This window comes from Sciurus carolinensis, chromosome 16, assembly GCF_902686445.1.
Source record: "Sciurus carolinensis chromosome 16, mSciCar1.2, whole genome shotgun sequence".
Lineage (NCBI taxonomy): Eukaryota > Metazoa > Chordata > Mammalia > Rodentia > Sciuridae > Sciurus > Sciurus carolinensis.
This window is the reverse complement of record NC_062228.1, coordinates 3185330-3203751: the sequence shown is the minus strand read 5'-3', so window position 1 is coordinate 3203751 and position 18422 is coordinate 3185330. Positions and strand designations below refer to the sequence as shown.

At 64.7% G+C, this 18422-nt stretch overlaps 1 protein-coding gene across 7 annotated transcripts in view; it reads left to right on the top strand.

Annotated features, from left to right (window-relative positions):
- The window catches only part of Gse1 (Gse1 coiled-coil protein), a 312845-nt gene that overhangs the window by 95499 nt on the left and 198924 nt on the right, over window positions 1-18422 (top strand). For all 7 annotated transcript variants that reach the window (XM_047527121.1, XM_047527119.1, XM_047527124.1 and 4 more), the window contains exon 2: window positions 4011-4191. In XM_047527121.1, coding sequence (XP_047383077.1) covers window positions 4011-4191 — 181 coding nt within the window. The remainder of the gene's footprint in view (window positions 1-4010; window positions 4192-18422) is intronic.

Below are 18422 nucleotides of genomic sequence, written 5' to 3'. Positions count from 1 at the left end.
TGAAACTCAAAAAACACAGGCAGGCGGTCCCAGGCCTGGGGAGCCCGTGGCGACCAAATCGGCAAAGGGCCCGGAAGACAGGCACGCCTGGGGGCGGGAGCCGGGCTTGGCGCCCGCGGCCTCTACCCTGCCTTCCCAGCGACCCTAGAGTCCGGCAGGAAGGCTGAGAACACCGGGCCTGGCAGGCAGCCGTGGGGCTGGAGTCCCTGCACCCGAGGACCCGGCCCGCCCACCCACGCGCCGTCAGGTGGAGCAGCCTGGTGGCGGGCGCAGCCCACGCGCTCAAAGCTGGGCCTGGGTAGCCACTTAGCGCCTGGAAAGCATCTGTGTCCAGGCTCCCTGGGAGGGGGACGAGGACGGTCGACCCGGCATCACAGCCCTGGCCCGGCTCTGGTGTGGTGGGCAGCAGGCCCACGTGGCTTGCTCAGGGCCTGCTTCCTGTTAGTCAGGGGTGGTGAGCTCGGCTACCAAAGGCCAGCAGGGCTCTGGGCTGCTGCCTGTGTCTCTGACTGAGGACCTTTGTGTCCACCTTCCTCGTGCGTATCCACGACCCCGGTGCCCGGTGGCCATGCCTGTGTATTCATACTGACCCGAGTTCCCCAGAGTCCTGGGTGGAGCTGGCCCCACGGAGGGGCTGGCGCCTGGTCCTGTGTCAGCCACCCGGGGCTGGACAGGCAGTGGTCCCGGGACCTGCAGGCCTGGTGTGGTTGGAGCCTGTGGGTCGGGTCATTCACACGCCCGTGTCTTAGGCCGACCCCCACTGGCAGCCACGCCACTCCGCAGGCTTCTGCCCAGGGTCTCACCAGGCCACAGACCAAGGCACCAGCGGGCCGCAGCCTCAATGGAGGCGCCACTGGAAAGAACCAGCTGTCCTCTCTCGGGCCTCAGGACTCCCTGTCTCTGGGTCTGGGACCGCGGGCCCCTGGAACGTTCTTGTTCAAGCTTTTGGGTGGACGCAGGCTTCTGATCTGTGGGCTCTGTCCCCAGGAGGGACGTGCTGGGGCAGAGGTGGCCCTATTCATGCCGCGCAGGGCGGCCGGCTACACGGTGCGCACGCCACGTCCCCATCAGCAGTCGCAGGCCTGCCCCAGCGTTGGTGCGGTCAGCTGAGAGAGTCCCTCATGCTCCTGAGTCCAGAGAGCGCAGCTTTCCAAAGTGGGTGCCCAGCTGCTCCCTGGAGAAGCAGATCTGGTGGGACAGGGCTCAGGGCCCTCGGCACCCGGCCTGACCCCCGAGGGGAGCGCCACCCTGACCACGGCCGCCCTGTGGCCTGCAGGGCTGGGCCAGCCTCACACTGGTCTGAGCAGGCGGCCCACCCCAGCCCACCCTGCCCGGGCAGCACACGGCGGGAGACCGTGGCACACCAGGGCTCCTCGTGGGAAGGACGTCCGTGGTGTCTCGTGCAGGCCTGCTGCCCCTCCCGGCCCTGCCCGCTTCCGAGCCCGCTTCCCCTGAAGGCCTGGTTCAAACCCGCCTCTCCAGGAAGCCCGCCTGGACGTCTGCCCTGTGGGGAGCTCGCAGCCCAGGCTCCGGGGCTCCTCCGCCATTGGCTGCTCTCCGCATGAAACCCGCCCCTCCCTGCTCCAGACTGACCAGTCTCACCACCCGGTCAGGTCCAGCACCACGGGCTTCCGGGTCACTGCGGCCTCGTGGCGAGTAGTTGGGAGGGTTGGTAGGATCTGCCCGGCACGCGGGTGTGCAGTGGAGGGGCTCTTCTGATGGGCAGCTGGCCTCGAGCTGAGCTGAGCCCTGTAGGTCCTGGCCACAGACGTGCTTGCCCACTCCTGTCCTCACGGGAAGTCCTCACGGGACTTCTCCAGGAGCCGCCCCCACCCTCAAGGTCCCTCCACCTCCTGCTCCCAGCAGGACCTGACCCCTCGGCTCAGGAGGGAGGCAAGGCAGGCAGGGTCGAGGCCGGGCTGACGCGGCCTCCTCTGGGTCCCTGCAGCCTCCAGGGCTGGCATGACGACACCTGGACTGACCCCAAACCCTGGCCACAGGAGCCCCCCTGGCCAGTTCAGCTGTCCTGTGACGCATCACGGACACGACGCCCTGTGCCTGGTTTTCTTTAGCGCCAGCCTTGCAGGAGTTCCTGCGGTGACCCGGGGCAAGGTCGGAAGGAGGGGGCACCTCTGCAGGGGCTCGGGCCCCCGCTGGCCAGCAAGGGAGCGAGCGAGCGTGCTGGCCAGGGAGCCGCAGGCCGGTGGGATTTGCGGGGCTGTAGTCTGGGCCGTGTCACCATATGGATCCCATAATGAAAGCGTTCCAGGAAACGAGCGGTGGATTTATAGTCTCGCCGTGGGGCCGGAGGGGCCGTGGGCCGAGGAGTCCGCCCAGCAGGCCGCTCAGGCACTTGGGTTTTGTGGCACTAATCCCTGAAACCACGTGGGATCAGCGTCAAGCTGCTCTCTGCAGCCACACCGTCTCCGCGGCTTGTCACCAGGAGCAGGGGGTCGCTGTGGCCACGGCCCAGCAGGGGTGCGCCGCCCGCCAGACTGAAGCTCCTCGACCCTCGCTGCCCTGACGGGGTGTGACCCCAGGCTCCTGGCCCCAGGCCCTGTCCCCCCAGCTGTGAAGGGTGTGGGAAGAGAGGAGGTACAGACGGCCCCGCCACAGGAGTGTGATAACCAGGTGTTGGGAGGGGTGGGGTCCTTTAAGGGGCAGAAGTTCCTTCTGGGATCAGGAGGAAGTTCTGGAGATGGACGGAGGATGGCACAACACTGGGCGCTGCCTGGCCAGGCACAGTGTCCATGCCTGTGATCCCAGTGACTGGGGAGGCTCAGGCAGGAGGATCACAAGCTTGAGGCCAGCCTCAGCTACTTAGCAGAACCCTGTCTCAGAAAGGGCTGAGGTGTGGCCCAGAGGGGGAGCATGTGCCCAGCCTGTGTGAGGCGCTGGGTTTAACCCCAAACTGCAAAAAAAAAGAGGTCAACCCGGTCAATTTTGTGCTGGGTGTACCTCAGCACAGTTTTTAAGTACCAAACAGTGGGGAGGAGGCTGGGGAGCCAGACTGCCTCTGGGGCTGGGTGAGGACAGCCGTCGGTCCTCCTGACCGGCCTCTCTAGTGGGCTGATGTTGCCGAGGTCACACAGAGCCGCCCCCGGGAGGCTGTGGCAGCTGGCAGTCTTGGGCACCGGTGTCTCCTCGAGGACATGGATCCCATGGCCCAGCTCAGCTGGGTGCCCCGAGATGGCCTGGGTGTCCCCCTGGCTGTAGCTGGCACAGTATGGAGCTGTTCTTTGCAGTCCCAGAGGTGCCAAGGTGCAGGCTGCCTGGTCCCTTGGGGGCCCCAGGCCTTATGCTCCCCTGTCCCCTTGACACAGGAACCTAGGAACACCTAGCACCTCTGTGCTAGAGGTGGGGCCAGGGAGCTATGGCCAGTCACCACCAGGAGGGGGCACAGGCCTGCCGCTGCCTCCCATTCCCCTGGAAGAACCTCACAGATCCAGGGTCTGTTGTGTCCCCTTGTCACCAGAGGCTCCACATGCTCAGCGAGGGAGGGGATGCACCCAGTCTCCCAGCTGAGCCCCAACAGACCTGGAGGTTTGGAGGAGCCTGTTCCCAGGGTACCTGGAGAAGGGACACCCCCCAGATTCTTGGGGTGCAGCTGAGGTGGCATTGGAGGAGTTATCCTGAGCCCAGCAGCTCACTGGGCAAAGCATACACCGTTCCCGCCGCTCTGGGGACAGGCTGAGTGAGGCCAGCCCAGGGCCTGTCCTCCAGCTCCGGCCAAGCCCTCTCTGGGGCTGACTGACGCTGCAGACTCAGGGCCTCCAGTGTCCGACTGGGAGTGACGTTTCCCCAGGTGGTCCAGCATACAGCCTGGTATTCCCCGGGGTGAAGCTTGCAGGGCAAGGAAGGCACTCCTGCTGGCTGCCCGAGCAAGTCGAGCCACCTAACCACAAAGGCCAGGTGACAGTCGGGGGTGGTGCCCACAGCCAGAGAGTCCCTTTCTTTTACCTCCAGGTGGACACGACCAGCACTTACCATGTCCACCTCTTTCGTTGCAGGTCACCTCTGCATCTCTGGAGGCATCTGCAGCTGTCCACCCTCCTGCCCGTGAGCCGGAGTCACGGCCAGGCCCCTGCCAGGAGAGCCTTCCCCCCGGCCCCAGGACCACCCAAGAGCTGAGGCCACCACAGTGCCAGCAGAGTGGCCGGGACGGGGACAGACTAGACCTCACGGGCACAGGTAGGTGCCAGTTCGTTTCCTATCTCTGGGTTCTGAATCAGGACAGAGCTGCCTGCAGGCTGGGGCCCAAGTCGGGTTCCCACATAGCAGCTCAGTTCCAGGTCACATCCTGTGTCCCTGGACACGGAGTCCCCCCTACGTGGACTGGGTTCTCATTTTCATGCTCTTTGGAATCCCAAATTGCAATTTAGTCAAATCCCTGGTTCTTGTGCCCTCACATCCTGATTTGGTGCTGGGCCTGTGTCTCTGTGTCTGCCGACCTGAACCTCCTGGGATGGTGCTGGGCCTGGGTATCCGCGTCTGCCGCCCTGAATCTCCTGGGTTGGTGCTGGGCCTGGGTCTCCGAGTCTGCCGACCTGAACCTCCTGGGTTGGTGCTGGGCCTGGGTCTCCGCGTCTGCCGACCTGAGCCTCCTGGGTTGGAGCTGGGTCTCTTTGTCTGCTGACCTGAACCTCCTGGGTTGGTGCTGGGCCTGGGTCTCCGTGTCTGCCGACCTGAGCCTCCTGGGTTGGAGCTGGGTCTCTGCGTCTGCTGACCTGAACCTCCTGGGTTGGAGCTGGGCCTGGGTCTCTGTGTCTGCTGCCCTAAACCTCCTGGGTTGGTGCTGGGCCTGGGTCTCTTTATCTGCTGACCTGAACCTCCTGGGTTGGAGCTGGGCCTGGGTCTCTTTGTCTGCTGCCCTAAACCTCCTGGGTTGGTGCTGGGCCTGGGTCTCTTTATCTGCTGACCTGAACCTCCTGGGTTGGTGCTGGGCCTGGGTCTCTTTGTCTGCTGCCCTGAACCTCCTGGGTTGGTGCTGGGCCTGGGTCTCTGTGTCTGCTGACCTGAACCTCCTGGGTTGGTGCTGGGCCTGGGTCTCTTTATCTGCTGACCTGAACCTCCTGGGTTGGTGCTGGGCCTGGGTCTCTTTGTCTGCTGCCCTGAACCTCCTGGGTTGGTGCTGGGCCTGGGTCTCTGCGTCTGCTGACCTGAGCCTCCTGGGTTGGTGCTGGGCCTGGGTCTCTGCGTCTGCTGACCTGAACCTCCTGGGTTGGAGCTGGGCCTGGGTCTCCGTGTCTGCCGACCTGAACCTCCTGGGTTGGTGCTGAACCTGGGTCTCTGTGTCTGCGACCTGAACCTCCTGGGTTGGTGCTGGGCCTGGGTCTCCGCGTCTGCCGACCTGAACCTCCTGGGTTGGTGCTGGGCCTGGGTCTCCGTGTCTGCCGACCTGAACCTCCTGGGTTGGTGCTGGGCCTGGGTCTCCGCGTCTGCCGACCTGAACCTCCTGGGTTGGTGCTGAACCTGGGTCTCCGTGTCTGCCGACCTGAACCTCCTGGGTTGGAGCTGGGCCTGGGTCTCCGCGTCTGCCGACCTGAGCCTCCTGGGTTGGAGCTGGGTCTCTGTGTCTGCCGACCTGAACCTCCTGGGTTGGTGCTGAACCTGGGTCTCTGTGTCTGCTGACCTGAACCTCCTGGGTTGGTGCTGGGCCTGGGTCTCCGCGTCTGCCGACCTGAACCTCCTGGGTTGGTGCTGGGCCTGGGTCTCCGCGTCTGCCGACCTGAACCTCCTGGGTTGGTGCTGGGCCTGGGTCTCTGTGTCTGCCGACCTGAACCTCCTGGGTTGGTGCTGGGCCTGGGTCTCTGCGTCTGCCGACCTGAACCTCCTGGGTTGGTGCTGGGCCTGGGTCTCTGCGTCTGCTGACCTGAGCCTCCTGGGTTGGAGCTGGGCCTGGGTCTCCGCGTCTGCCGACCTGAGCCTCCTGGGTTGGAGCTGGGTCTCTGTGTCTGCCGACCTGAACCTCCTGGGTTGGTGCTGGGCCTGGGTCTCTGCGTCTGCTGACCTGAACCTCCTGGGTTGGTGCTGGGCCTGGGTCTCTTTGTCTGCTGACCTGAACCTCCTGGGTTGGTGCTGGGCCTGGGTCTCTGCGTCTGCTGACCTGAGCCTCCTGGGTTGGTGCTGGGCCTGGGTCTCTGTGTCTGCTGACCTGAACCTCCTGGGTTGGTGCTGAACCTGGGTCTCTGTGTCTGCTGACCTGAACCTCCTGGGTTGGTGCTGGGCCTGGGTCTCTGTGTCTGCCGACCTGAACCTCCTGGGTTGGTGCTGAACCTGGGTCTCTGTGTCTGCTGACCTGAACCTCCTGGGTTGGTGCTGGGCCTGGGTCTCTGTGTCTGCCGACCTGAACCTCCTGGGTTGGTGCTGAACCTGGGTCTCCGTGTCTGCTGACCTGAACCTCCTGGGTTGGTGCTGAACCTGGGTCTCCGCGTCTGCCGACCTGAGCCTCCTGGGTTGGTGCTGGGCCTGGGTCTCTGTGTCTGCTGACCTGAACCTCCTGGGTTGGTGCTGGGCCTGGGTCTCCGTGTCTGCTGACCTGAACCTCCTGGGTTGGTGCTGGGCCTGGGTCTCTGTGTCTGCCGACCTGAACCTCCTGGGTTGGTGCTGAACCTGGGTCTCTGTGTCTGCTGACCTGAACCTCCTGGGTTGGTGCTGAACCTGGGTCTCCGTGTCTGCCGACCTGAACCTCCTGGGTTGGTGCTGAACCTGGGTCTCCGTGTCTGCTGACCTGAACCTCCTGGGTTGGTGCTGAACCTGGGTCTCCGCGTCTGCCGACCTGAACCTCCTGGGTTGGTGCTGGGCCTGGGTCTCTGTGTCTGCCGACCTGAACCTCCTGGGTTGGTGCTGGGCCTGGGTCTCTGTGTCTGCCGACCTGAACCTCCTGGGTTGGTGCTGGGCCTGGGTCTCTTTATCTGCCGACCTGAACCTCCTGGGTTGGTGCTGGGCCTGGGTCTCTGTGTCTGCCGACCTGAACCTCCTGGGTTGGTGCTGGGCCTGGGTCTCTGCGTCTGCTGACCTGAGCCTCCTGGGTTGGAGCTGGGCCTGGGTCTCCGCGTCTGCCGACCTGAGCCTCCTGGGTTGGAGCTGGGTCTCTGTGTCTGCCGACCTGAACCTCCTGGGTTGGTGCTGGGCCTGGGTCTCTGCGTCTGCCGACCTGAACCTCCTGGGTTGGTGCTGGGCCTGGGTCTCTGCGTCTGCCGACCTGAACCTCCTGGGTTGGTGCTGGGCCTGGGTCTCTGCTTCTGCCGACCTGAGCCTCCTGGGTTGGTGCTGGGCCTGGGTCTCTGTGTCTGCCGACCTGAACCTCCTGGGTTGGTGCTGGGCCTGGGTCTCTGTGTCTGCCGACCTGAACCTCCTGGGTTGGAGCTGGGTCTCTGTGTCTGCCGACCTGAGCCTCCTGGGTTGGTGCTGGGCCTGGGTCTCTGTGTCTGCCGACCTGAACCTCCTGGGTTGGTGCTGGGCCTGGGTCTCCGTGTCTGCTGACCTGAACCTCCTGGGTTGGTGCTGAACCTGGGTCTCCGTGTCTGCCGACCTGAACCTCCTGGGTTGGTGCTGGGCCTGGGTCTCTGTGTCTGCTGACCTGAACCTCCTGGGTTGGTGCTGAACCTGGGTCTCCGTGTCTGCCGACCTGAACCTCCTGGGTTGGTGCTGGGCCTGGGTCTCCGTGTCTGCCGACCTGAACCTCCTGGGTTGGTGCTGAACCTGGGTCTCCGTGTCTGCCGACCTGAACCTCCTGGGTTGGTGCTGAACCTGGGTCTCCGTGTCTGCCGACCTGAACCTCCTGGGTTGGTGCTGAACCTGGGTCTCCGTGTCTGCCGACCTGAACCTCCTGGGTTGGTGCTGGGCCTGGGTCTCTGTGTCTGCTGACCTGAACCTCCTGGGTTGGAGCTGGGCCTGGGTCTCTGTGTCTGCCGACCTGAACCTCCTGGGTTGGTGCTGGGCCTGGGTCTCTGTGTCTGCTGACCTGAACCTCCTGGGTTGGAGCTGGGCCTGGGTCTCTGCATCTGCCGACCTGAACCTCTTGCCGTTTGCTTTTTTAAATGCCGTCTCTCTGTCTCTGAGCCTGTGGGCTCCCTTCGGGTTTGCGGTGTGGGGTTCGTGTGGCTGGGCCAGCAGGACGGACCCTCGTACTGGTTGCCATGTCCTGCGTAGCTGCGCTTCCCTGAGGACCTGCGGTGGTTCCGCCCGCCTTCCCTGTGGCCCACGTGCAGGGGTGGCAGTGGGCTGGGCAGTGGGTGGCCTGAGGCTTCAGCTTGCAGAGGACGCTGTGTTCAACCGGCAATCCCCAAGGCCCCCGAGGCCGTGTCTGTCAGTGAGACCCCCAGAGGGGTTGCTAGAGCGGCTGCAGGGGCCTTGGTGTGTCCTGGCCCCGGCGCTCCCCAGGAGGACTGGAGGCTGGAGACCCCAGCACAGGCGCCCCGTGCCAGCCACTGAGAGGGCAGCGGCCTGAAGCACAGCTGGCCTAGGAGCTGGGACCCCAGGAGCCCGGGAGGTGACGCTCAGGCAGGCGGGGGAGTGGCCGATGGGCTGGGGATGCGGCTCGTCCCTCTCAGCCCCTGGCTTTGATCGGGGTCCTTCTCAGGACAACCCCGGTGCCAGCCTCTTCTCTGTGAGGTGGTGCTGGTGAGGGAAGGGCCTGGGCCTGGGACCAGGGTCAGACCTGACTGGCCAGGGGCTCTGGACTTGGAGCTCCTGAGGGCGGTGGGGACAGGGTAGTCAGGCAGCTAGGTGACATGTGGTGGCAGTTTCCACCAGGGAGCCAGGACTCCCACTTGCACTCAATGCCCTGGGACAGTGAGCGACTCCCTGCTCTGAGATTCGGTGTCCACACCCGAGAAGTGGACGAAGGTGAGGGAATCCCCACTTCCAGAGCAGGGGGTCAGGTGTGGGGACGCTCGGCGAGGGCAGGACAGTGCTCGGCACCCCTGTGACTGCTGCTTACCCAGGCCCGTGCCCAGTGCCAGGCCACAGAGCCTGGCGAGTTCATGCCCACCTTTACTCGGGAGGACGGCGGGCAGAGGTACCATGTGGGGCAGCCAGCCACCTCGAGCTATCTGCAGGCCCATCTCACGGCAGGCCAGGGTCCACTGGCACGGTGACCTCCACCAGGGTCTGGGGACCCAGGGGCCTGTGGAGGACAAGGAGGAGGCACACCCACCAGGCCCGCCAGTGTCCCTCTTGCCCCGGGCAGAGCCTGGCTGGAGACCAGCTGCCGCAGGGGAGGTCCTGGCGAGTCAGCCCTCCAGGGGAATCCAAGCGGGGCCCCAGAAGGGGCTTCCACCTGCTGCCTGGCTGAGGGCCTGGGCTGAGGTCAGCCTCTGAGCCTCCGTCTCCCTCTGCGAGGTGCTGGCCATGGCCTGCGTGCTCCCTGGAGCTCTGTGGCCAGCCGTAGCTTGGCAGCCTCAGGGTCGGCCTTGCTGGAGGACCTTCCGGGGCTCCTCTGAGCTTGAGGGCTGCCAGGTCGGAAGTCTGGGGAGACAGTTCCGTTTCCAGGAAGGAGCCCTGCTGGCAGAGCTCTGGGCGGGGCTCCCCTGGGCCAGGGCCACTAGGTGGCCATGGGGCAAGGACCCATCTCACCCTGGGTTCAGGTGCAACCTGCCTCCTTCTAGAGGCTGCAGCAGGGTGTCTTGGGAGTCTGGGGTGCCAGAGGGCACAGAGGTTGTGGGCGCAGGCTTGCTGTGCCTTCAGGAAGTCACCTGGGAGGCCGGGCCAGCCGGGGAACAGCTGGCCAGGAGCCCCCTGCCCTGTGGCGTGTGGGGGCTGGCCGGGTGGCCAGGGGCACTCGTCCACGTCTGCCAGCTGCTCCTCATCAGGCTGCGCCCAGCCTGGGGGCAGCTTCCCAGCCGGAGAGCCGCCAAGAACATCCTGCAGTCAGGCCCTGGCAGCAGCCGCCGCTGCTCGAAACGTGACAGTGACTAATGGCTTATTACACACCTGCCACCTCTCGTCCCAGGCCGGCGGGCAGCCTCCAGGGCCAGCTGTGCACAGCCCGCTGGGTGGGGTGGGCACGAGGACAAGCAGGTTCAGACACAGGAGGTGGACACTGACATGGTGCAGACACGCACGCACACACACACACACGCACACATGCACGCACACACACACACACGCATGCACAAATGTCCACACACACACACAAGCACGCACATGGGCACAAACGTGCACACGCAAATGCACACACAGGCATAAACATACACACACAAATGCACACACAGGCACAAACGTGCACACGCAAATACACACACACGCAAACTCACACACCAAGCACACACAAACATAAATGTGAATATGAAAACAGACACGTGCCACATACCATAGACACAGGCACACACGGGTACGTGCACAGAGGTCAGCCAGGTGCAGACATGCACATCAACCCCTACGCACACATACCTGTGCGAGTACACACGTGCTCAGTGTGCAGGACAGGTCTCAGACACAGTGTGCACATGAACACAGACACAGACTCCCTCAGTGTCACACGGGACACGGCGTGGAGAAGGCCCCTCGCACACACAGAGGCTCCAGGTGCCAGGACTGCAGGCGAGCACGCCGGGCAGACAGGTCAGCCGCACACCTGTGGGTGTGGCCCCTCTCCTCTGCTCAGGTTCATGGCTGGAGCACTGAGTTCCGTCTCTGCCCTTGGCATCGTGGTTCTGCCAGCTGCTGACCTGGGCAGGTTGGGGATATGCCCCTCCCAGCAGGGACACACCCACATGGCTGTCCATTTCTTTTTTTTTTTGGGTGCTGAGGATTGAACCCAGGGCCTTGTGCTTACAAGGCAAGCACTCTACCGACTGAGCTATCTCCCCAGCCCCATGGCTGTCCATTTCTGACTCCAGGGTCCCTGCAAACGTCCTGTACTTGGGGACAGCTACTCGCCAGAGGAGGGCAGGCACCCTGGATCCCTGTGCCGACGCCCCAGGGACACAGCTGGCGTCTCCTAGAGGCAGTTGGGCCTGGGTTAGAAGTTGGTACAGAGTTCTGGGACCACTGAGACTCCCAGACCCCACAAGCCTTGTCGGACTTGGTCACAGTGGTCAAAGGGGGTCACGTGTCCAGGTTGGGGCCACTCCAGGAAAGGCGCAGGTGTGGCCCGGCCCTCCCTGCCTGGGCAGTGTGGGCTGCATCTGGAGCACCATCTGCTGTCCTGTGAAGGCCCTGGGGACCCTGGACAGCGGGTCCCTGGTGGGCGAGGCCCAGGCCTTGGGCTGCCCCATGGGGAGAGGGCTCTGGAAACCTGGCCATGGTGGCCTCCCCTGACCTGCAGGCATCCGGCCGCAGCTCTTCCCACCTTCTGGAGCCTCTAGTCAATAAAGACCCGTCCTCCACACACGCAGCAGTTGCTCCTGGTCCGTCACCACAGCTGGGCAGGCCTCCCTAGCCGCCTGCTGTCCGCGGCCTCCTTGGGAAGGAGCAGCACCACTTGGTGACAGAGGAAGGGGTGACTCGGGTTCTGAGACTCAGGTCCAAGCTCCCAACCATGGAGCCTTGGTGAACTTCAGGACCGCCCCAGGACTCGGCTGCTCCAGCCCAGAACAGGCAGACTGAAAACAAAGCCCTCCTCCTCCTCCTCCTCGAGGCACGCGGGATCACTGGGTTGGATCGACGGCTGCCTTGCAAGGTCGCACAGGCTGTGCACTGCTCAGCTCCGCATGCCTTCTCATGTCTTCTCTGTGGCTGTGCCTCCCGCGCCACCTGGGAGCCTCGTTGCTTGCATGGTGGCTCTGGGATGGCGCTGTGTGAGCCCTCGCTGTCCTTGGAGCCATAGTTAGTGTGGTGTCACTAACAAGCTGGAGCTGCAGACCCCCTAGTGAGCTTGGAGTCAGGGTGGAAAGCCAGCCGTACTTGGGGGTGAGTGGTGAGTGACCCCGGGCTCTTCTGTTCACCTACGCTGGGCACGGGCCGGCCAGACAGCGCCAGCCAACCGGCACTGGGCTTTTGTGCCGCAAGCCAGCGACCGGGGCCCGTGACCTGGTCTGCGCCCCTCCTGGCTCTCCCCATGGGCTCCTGTCCCCAGGGCAGGACTCTGGCCAGCGTGCTCCCAGGAGAAGACTCAGCGGAGCTGGGGAGGCGGGTGGGAGCCTGGGGCCAGGGGAACAGGTGCAGGCAGACCTGTGCAGCCGCAAACGCCCATCTTCCCAAGCCTGCCTCAGTTTACCACAGGCGCCCCACTGCCAGCTGCCCTCTGCAGGCCACACTGAGCACAGGGAGGCCGCCCCCTGGCAGCAGGGTAGGCGTTGGGCAGGGAGGGGCCCACACCTCCTCTCCAGCCGCTGGCCGGCCCACAAGGCCCTCCCTGCCTGCCCCCCTGGGCTCTGCCTCGTCCACCACGGTGGTGGCCTGCTCAGGGGAGCTGCCTGTCCACTTCCTGTGGCCGTGCTGACAGATCGTCCTGAATCTGGTGATGCCCCATGGCGTACTCTGGGCTCTGCGGTCAGAAGCTGCGCCAGTCTCCCCAGCCAGGGTCAAGGTCGGGCAGGGTCGGAGCCCCTGGCTCTGGCTCTGGCCTGGCCCCACCCTGCCCCGCAGCCGGATGGTCGTGGGGTGAGGAGTGACTGGTGGCGCCCCGTGGCCTGGGGTCCCCTCTGCCTCCCAGGTGTGGGCTTGGTGGTTCTCCGGGTGCCCCTAGTGCCTGGCGAGTGCTCCTGCACTGCCCCTCAGGCCTAGGACGGTGCCAACTGCGCAGGACAGAAGACGACACGTGGGGGCCGAGGGCCAGGCCGTGGCTTGGTGGTGGGTGCGTCCTGTCCTGGGCGCAGGGCAGCTTGGGTGCTGTGGGGCCAGGCCTCGGGATCACGGGGGTGTGGCAGGCAGCCCAGGACGCCCCATCCCGCCTGAGCACCGCTCCTGGGGCAGGTCGCAGGGCACAGGCTGGCCGGCTCGGGCAGTGGGCCCTCCCGGGCAAGCTCAGGCACGCCCTGTCCTCTGCCATCCTCCCTCAGCGGGGTCCCGGCTCCCCGCTGCCTCCGCATGTGGGCAGAGTGGTGAGAGTTGCAGGAGCAGGTGGGAGCGCCTGAGAGTGGCGGGGGTCCCCGTGTGGGCCACACGGGACACCGAAGCGTGGTGCTCCTTGTTCGTTTACCAGTTGGGGTGCAGGGGCTTCTGTCACCCCTCCCTCCCTCGGCAGCCAGTCTGTCTGCACATCTATCCATCTTCCACCTGCCGATCCACCCACCCGCCCACCTACCCATCTACTCACCCACCCACCTACCCATCCATTCATCCATCCACCCACCCACTCATCCACCCATCCACCTGCCCATCCACCCACACACCCACCCATCTACCCATCCACCCAACCACCCACCTACCCATCCATTCATCCATCCACCCACTCATCCACCCATCCACTCACCCACCCGCCCACCTACCCATCTACTCACCCACCCACCTACCCATCCATTCATCCATCCACCCACTCATCCACCCATCCACTCACACACCCACCCATCTATCCATCCACTTATCCACCTACCCACCCACCCACCTGCCCATCCATCCACCCACCCACTGTCCATCCATGCATCCACCCATCTGTCCATCCATCCATCCACCCACCATTCACCCACCCATCCATCCATCCATCTGTCCACCCATCAATACATCCACCCACCCATCTGTCCACCGATCCACCTACCCATCCACCGACCATCCACACACTCATCAATCCACCCACCCATCCGTCCACCCATCCATTCATCCATTCACCCACCCACTCATCCACCCATCCACCTGCCCATCCACCCACACACCCACCCATCTACCCATCCACCCAACCACCCACCTACCCATCCATTCATCCATCCACCCACCCACTCATCCACCTATCCACCTGCCCATCCACCCACACACCCACCCATCTACCCATCCACCCAACCACCCACCTACCCATCCATTCATCCATCCACCCACCCACTCATCCACCTATCCACCTGCCCATCCACCAACCATCCACCCACTCATCAATCCACCCACCCATCTGTCCACCCATCCATCCATCCATCCATCCACCCACCATCCATCCATCCATCCATCCGTCCACTCATCCATCTATCCATTTATTTTTCAGTGCTAGGGATTGAACCTGGGGGTACTTCACCACCGAGCCACATCCCCACCACTATTAGTTTTTGATTTGAGACAGTCTTACTTAGTTCCCCAGGCTGGTCTTCAACTTGTGATCCTCCTGCCTCGGCCTCCCCAGCTGCTGTGTTGTTGGTGTGGCCAGCACCTGGCTGCGCTGGGACTGCTGTTCAGGGCCCCGGCCAGGCGGGGAGGCATGGGCCGGGCTCTGGTCCTGACCCACTCCCTGGCACAGGCTGAGGCTGGCAGACTGTGGTGAAGGAGGAGCCCCGGGGCAGGACACTCTCCTTGCCCCTCTGCAGGGGCTGGCTGTGAGGCAGCGGGCACCTGCCTGTCAAGGAGGCGTGCCCTGCGGGCTGGCAGAGGAGCCACGCGCCCCGTCACACAGGAGTGAGGCCCACGGACAGGTGTGGCTAGCCCTCTGCCCCCGGCAGGTGCCCGTTCACCAGATCCCACGCCTGTGGGTAGGTGCGTTCTGCCACGTCCAGACACATGGGGTCCAGTGGCTGCCGGTGGCACCCGTCAGTGTGGCGTGGAGCTTCTGACCTGAGGGACGTGGCCTGACCCCTGGGCTCCTGCAGGCCGTGAAGTGCAGGTTTTCCAGAACCACCGTGGGTTTCAACTGGGGGCCGCGGGCCGCCGTCGGGCATGGTGCAGGGCTGCAGTGCCCAGGCCTTAGTGGTGGGAGGCCCCCTGTGCCCCAGGCCACGCTGGGCAGTGCCGCTGGCACGGGCAGGGCTATGGCACTGGGCTGGGCCCAGGGCCCTGTCCGGCTGGCCTGTCTTGGTGCTGGGCGGGCGCTCAGGGCCCTGGGCTCTCTGGTGCAGTTGCTCAGGCAGTGGTCATGGGGCGCTGGCACCAAGGCCCGCGGGACCCAGCTGCTCCTCCGCCGCCTGGGCCCCGGGCTTCTCTGCAGCTGCTGCCCTGCCCACGCTGCCCCTGGTCCCTCCAGGGACCCGTCCCCCGTCTGCCCAGCTGTCCACCAGGCTGTCCTCAGACAAAGGGACCACCAAGCCCTGGCCCTCTCGGGCGCGGGTGGCATCCCCAGGGCTGGTGCTGCCTGCCCGCGTCCTGGGCTGGCCGGGACACGTCCAGGACCTGGGGCATGGAGGCTGTGGCCAGGAGGGGCTGTCCGGGCCGCCTGGCCTCTCGCCAGCTGCGCGGAGGGCACTGTCCGTCCTGTCCGACCGAGCAGGCGGGGAGGTGGGTGTTCTGCTTGCCCCTGCTCTCCTGGGCACTCCACCAAGGGGGCGGTGGGCAGCCTGGACCCCTCGCGTGGGTGCTTCCAGGTCGGGGCCCCCGCCATCCCGTGTGCGGTGCAGCGTCCTGCGTCCTCACGTCTGTGGCCCTGAGAGAGCAGGGGGCCACCCGGAGGGGCTGCGGGGCGTCCCTTCTCGCCTGGGCATGTGGTGGGTGCTGTGTGTGGTGGGCACCTGAGTGGTTCTGGGCATCAGCACACGCCACGTGTCCAGCCTGGTGTGTCCGTGTCGGGGTGTGTTCTCTTCAGTGTGTCGTGTGTGTCGGGGTGTGTTCTTGTCAGTGTGTGTCCGTGTGTGTCGGGGTGTGTTCTTGTCAGTGTGTGTCCGTGTGTGTCGTGTGTGTTCTTGTCAGTGTGTGTGTCCGTGTGTGTTCTTGTCAGGGTGTGTCCATGTGTGTCGTGTGTGTTCTTGTCAGTGTGTGTTTGTATGTGTCTGTATTCTTGTCAGTGTGTGTCATGTGTGTCCATGTATGTTCTTGTTGGGGTGTGTCCATGTGTGTCTGTGTGTGTTCTTGTTGGGGTGAGCCCATGTGTGTATGTGTTCTTGTCAGGGTGTGTCCATGTGTGTTGGGGTGTGTGTTCTTGTCAGGGTCCGTGTGTGTTCATGTCAGGGTGTGTTCATGTGTGTCTGTGTGTGTTCTTATCAGTGTGTGTTCATGTATGTCGGGGTGTATTCTTATCTGTGTGTGTGTCTGTGTGTGTGTGTGTTCTTGTTGGGGTGTGTTCCTGTGTGTCAGGGTGTGTTCTTGTCAGTGTGTGTGTGTGTTTTCAGGGTGTGTCCATATGTGTGAGTATGTGTCTGTGTGTGTCTGTATATTCTTGTCGGGGTGTATCTGTGTGTGTCTGTGTTCTTGTCAGGTTGTGTTCGTGTGTGTCTGTGTATCGTCGGGGTGTATCTGTGTGTGTCTGTGTGTTCTTGTCAGGTTGTGTTCTTGTGTGTCTGTGTGTTCTTGTCGGGTTGTGTTCTTGTGTGTCTGTGTGTTCTTGTCAGTGTGTCTGTGTGTGTCCGTGTGTGTTGGGGTGTCGCCCTGTGTGCCTGAGGCCCCTCTGCTCTGACGGCTGCCGCCGTGCCCAGGCCCGAGGCCCTTGGTGTGGAGACGTGGTTTTGGCAGCTGGTCAGGCAGAGCCCTGGCGGCTGGGGCTGTGGAGGGGCCCTGGAGCCGGTGGCGGGAGGCCGGCTCTGTGGGACGGGGACAGGCCTCTCTGCCTCCTCCTGGTGATGCCCGCACCTCTCCCGGGCCCCGGTGGGCTAGGTGTGGTTGGGGGGTGGGCAGCGCTGGCCACTGCGTGGCGCCCTGATGGCAGCCTGGGCACAGACAGCCCGTGGCGGGGGCAGGGTGTGGCGGTGGCTCAGCCCCCACTGCCCACCCGCCAGGCGTGTGGTCCTGGCAGCAGCCCTGCACGGGGCCGGCTCTGCTGAGTCTGGGAGACCCTGCTGCTGCTGCGGGCAGAGCTGGAGGCCGGCCCAGGAGTGGGGCGAGGGGCGGGGCCCTCGGGGCCGGGTCCTGCCAGGCCACAGGTGCCCTGTCCGGGGTGTGGAAGTCCCGCTGGAGGAGGGCGGTGGGTCCGCACACGCACACGCTGCCCGGCAGGCCCTGCTGGGTCTCCAGGGCTCCTGCCTGGGGCGGGTCGCAGGCTGCGCCTGGGGGGGTGGGGGGGGTGGAGGAATCACGCGGTGCCGGGCCGGCGTCCCTGCTGCCTCGCGTCACCACGCGTGGCCCTTGCTTCTGGAACCGGTCACCCTGGGGGGAGCCTGGGAAGTGGGCGGGCGCGTGTGGATGGCTGAGGGCGGCAGGGCCCCTGGGGGGCTCTAACGCGTGGGGCTGGGGCTTCCAGAACCCAAGTGGGCCTTCGGGGGACAGCAGGACATCTGTGCATCTCTCCCGGTGTCGGGGGCAGCGTGGCTGGACGTCTGTCCACAGACCCCGTGGTTCAGGTCTGCCGGCCTCTTCCTGTGCCTTCAGGTCCCCTTGCTGAGAAGCAAATTCTCAACTCAGGGACTCGGGCTGGGCTTCTGGCTCCCTCGGCGTCCTGGACAGAGGCGAGCTGAAACCTCTCCAGCTGTGTGACCATGGCAAGCCACCTAACCTCTCTGTGCCTTGCCGTCCTCACCTGAAGAGCAGAGCAACAGACTGCAGTGTCGAGGTGCGGGCAGGTCTGCTGCTCGTGATGGGCATGGTGAAGGGAAGGCTCTCCCAGCCCTGGGCGGAGACTGCTGTCCCCTTCCTTCCTGCAGCTGGGGGAGGGGTGGGGACGGGCTCTCCTCCCTTCCCCAGGGTGGCTGGAGGTAAGTCCTGGATTCCTAAACACTCCCCTCCGGCTGCTCTGTGGGAGCCTAGGTCCCCGGCTGCCCAGCCCCCTCGTCCACTCCGGCCCTCTGCAGACCGCCCGTCCAGGCAGGGCACCAGCCCCGTCACTGGCACCCCGTGGCCCAGGGAACACCTGCGGTCAGTGTGTCCTGGCAGCTGGTCTCCCAACAGACCCACACTGGCCCCGGCCAGGGTCAGGGAGCAAGCTGGGAGGGCCCAGGCCCGTGGGCAGGAGCACGTTCCCGCCAGGGGGCTGAAGGTGGCTGAGTGCAGTCCACTGCTGGCCCCTGAGGAGACTCCTGGCCGCCCTCCCAGCCGTCTGGCTTCTTAAGGGTCAACTGAGGTGTCAGCCACACAGAATCAGCTCCTGGGGGCCCTTTCTGCTGCCTCCCCTGCCTGCTCGGGCTCCAGGCCAGGCTGTTCCTGCTGGGCAGTGACCACAGCAGGGTCAGCCAGCACCCAGTGGTCATGGCCTGGCAGGCAAGGTCCTGGTCCTTGGCCTTCTGTGGCCCGTGCCAGGCTGCCTCCAGCAGAGGCTGGCACAGAGGCCCCTGGGCCCAACCTTGACCAGCATGGTGGGCAAAGGGCTTGTTTTCCAAATGCAGGACACCAGGGCCCGTCCTCTGAACCAGGAGCCCCATGCCCTTCCTAGGGCAAGCTCCTAAGGCGCGTCCCCTGGTCCTGGACCGGTGGCAGTCAGGGTAGTGGTCTCGCCGTCAGTGGCCGTCGCGTCCAGCTGGCGGGCAGGGCTGTCATGTCCTTGCACT